This window comes from Hordeum vulgare, chromosome 5H, assembly GCF_904849725.1.
Source record: "Hordeum vulgare subsp. vulgare chromosome 5H, MorexV3_pseudomolecules_assembly, whole genome shotgun sequence".
Lineage (NCBI taxonomy): Eukaryota > Viridiplantae > Streptophyta > Magnoliopsida > Poales > Poaceae > Hordeum > Hordeum vulgare.
The window spans coordinates 506,599,317-506,601,932 of record NC_058522.1 but is presented as its reverse complement, the minus strand read 5'-3'; the positions used below and the strand labels follow the sequence as shown (position 1 = coordinate 506,601,932).

At 56.9% G+C, this 2,616-nt stretch overlaps 1 protein-coding gene across 1 annotated transcript; it reads right to left on the bottom strand.

Annotated features, from left to right (window-relative positions):
* Positions 1–1,251: 1,251 nt before the first annotated feature.
* Positions 1,252–2,370, bottom strand: LOC123397687 (uncharacterized protein At1g76070-like). The gene has a single exon (XM_045092225.1). The coding sequence runs from the start codon at positions 2,277–2,279 to the stop codon at positions 1,446–1,448; it is 834 nt and encodes a 277-aa protein (XP_044948160.1). The 5' UTR covers positions 2,280–2,370; the 3' UTR covers positions 1,252–1,445.
* Between the last annotated feature and the right edge of the window lie 246 nt (positions 2,371–2,616).

Genomic DNA, 2,616 nt, shown 5'->3' with positions numbered 1-2,616 from the left:
GATGGCAAGGGAGATCAATGCAACAAGGATGCATGTGGAGCTGGATTCGCTCGGTGTGGTACAAGCTTTGAAGCAGTCCCGTCGGTGCCTAGCGGCCTTGGGACCGTGGGTGCAAGAGATCAAGACCTTGCTGACGTCGTTTGATGATTTTAAAGTTTTGTGGGTTTGTCGTTCGGCCAATGCCCAAGTAGAAGTAGGTCATGAATTGTGTAAGGTTTGGCTGGGGTACCACAGACTTCGTTCTTGATGTAATTTCGAATGAAATTTTGGGACTTGAAGGTTGAATAAAGCAGCTACATTGACAGTCGGAAAAAGAAGCATGCCAGCGACGTGTTAAACGTGAAAATCCCAACAACCTGAAGAAACGGGCAAAACGTGACGGCCATACCGCGACGGAAACACATCCTCGTGCTTTGCCCCATACTATTTACCAGCACCTGACCCATTTGTCAGATCATGTCGACGATTAGCTATCTTCGTTGTTTTCCTTTTTCCCCTTCGTATCCTCGTGTCATCCTTAATATAGCAATAACCAAAAAGAAGGTGCATCGCATGCGCTTGGCAGGCGTCTACGAACCATGCTAGCTTCTGACGTGCAAAAATCCTCACGAATCAACAATATCATGCATGTTGTCTGGATCAACTGGATGCACATATATGAATATGATACCCAGTCCATGTGAAGACCATTTGAACAGTACTACGTTCATCAACGAGAGTCAGTCCTGCGTTCGGTTAAACATATGATGGTTCTGCGCAAAAAAAAAAAAAAAACATATGATGGTCCGCCCAACATCCAAGTCTTACCGTGGTAACTTGTGCTGACCAATTTTCTGAGACTGAGAACACTCCACGCTCATAATTAACCGTGGGGTTTCTAGACGAAACGTGCGTGGAGAGAAAACTGCTCTGAACATGACATGATGATCGACCGGGGAGGGGTGGAGCATGGCGACATAGGCCCATGGTATGGACGGAAGACGCCATCACGTACCTTGACTGTTTCGACCATGACACCGATGCAGCAATTAATTATGCATGTGTGTCAAAATGCCTCTCAAAATCGGAGGCTGTAGTGTAGCTAGCGTATATTTTTCTCATCTTGGAAAAGAGGAAGGCGACCAAGCTAGCCTTCCTTTGGAGAGAGAGGATATGCTCGCCGCCGACGCTCGCAAGCACGACCAAGCAAGCAAACCGAGCATGCGTGTGTGCAAAATTATGCCCGCGTCCGTCGGCTTTGCAAAATTATGCTTTCACTCATGCAAAAAATCTTTAATTCCTTCCAGAATAGACGATCATCACGCATTTACAAGATCAAATCGATACTACCTATACTTTGTATGAGCATCAAGTATACCACTACTGTACAAACTCTAGGGATGAACACATTCGGCATGGCCTGCATGCATGCAGGTAGGCTAGCTGCTGCGGCGACCGCTCTCATCTCAGGGGAGCTCCAGCGGAGTGGGAGGGGACATGGGGCGGCGCCGCCACAGGTTCACCTCCTTCCTGGGCTCCGACGCCACCACCCCGCCGCCCAGCACCAGCGGCGCCGAGAACGCCACGAACCCGTCGTCCTCGTAATCATGGTCGACGTCGGAGCCCCTCCTCTCGGCATCCCTCCAGTCGAAGTCCTGGAATGCCCCGCGCCCGCTCGTGAACCGCTTCATCTGTCCCAGCCCTGCCATCCCCGGCCCCGACACCGGCGCAGCGGCCACGGCGGCGCTGCTCCCCGGCCTCCCCTTGAAAAGATCGGCGGCGCCGCTCGCCTTGTGGGACGACGACGAGGCCGAAGGCCGCGACCTGCTCCGTCGGGAGAACATGCGCTTGACCAGGGAGCTCTTGGGCCTGTGGGCCGGCGCCGGCCGCGGCGGCATCGGGCAGGCGCCGCCGTCCATCCCGCAGGCCGCCGCGAGGCCGGGGGCGACGTCGGGCGCCTTCCTGGCCTTGCTCTTGCTGGTCTTGGACTTGCTCCGCTTGATCTGCCCGATGCAGGACACCTTGGGCGACGATGCCTCCGGCGTCCGGTACCCGCTGCCGCTTCCTCCCTGCTTGCCGCCCCGCCTCCTTCCGCCGCCGCGCGCCTCGGGCGGCACGATGGAGACCATGGGGCCCGAGAAGGCGTTGCGGTGGTTGAAGGACGACTTGCCGCCGCCGCCGGCCGGGCGGGAGGCGAAGGTGGTCCTCGTGGAGGAGGAGAAGGAGGCCGCCGTGGACCTGAGGAAGGACGCCAGGGCGCCGCTCCTGGTCCTCGCGTGCTTCTTGGCCTTCCTCTCCATGGATGTGAGACTTAGACGCGGTAGCTAAGCTAAGCTGGATTCCTGGGGCGGTTGATGAGCTCGACCTGGATGGCTCGTCTGCCCTTTCAGCCTTGTCCCTTGTACCGTGTACTGGTCCGGCTTATATACGTAGGACGGACGTTGGCCGGGCACGAGAGGAGGAGGAAGGTTGGTGACGGACGTAAAATAATCCCCGCGGGGTCGCGATGGGACAGCGCAGCTGCTGATCGCGTGTGGGGCGCGGTGGTCAAAGCCCGGCCCGGGAAACCGGCGGGGCGGGGGCAGGTTCGTTCCGGCGAGTAGGCGAAACCGCGCTCGTTCCAGCTAGCCAGCCGGA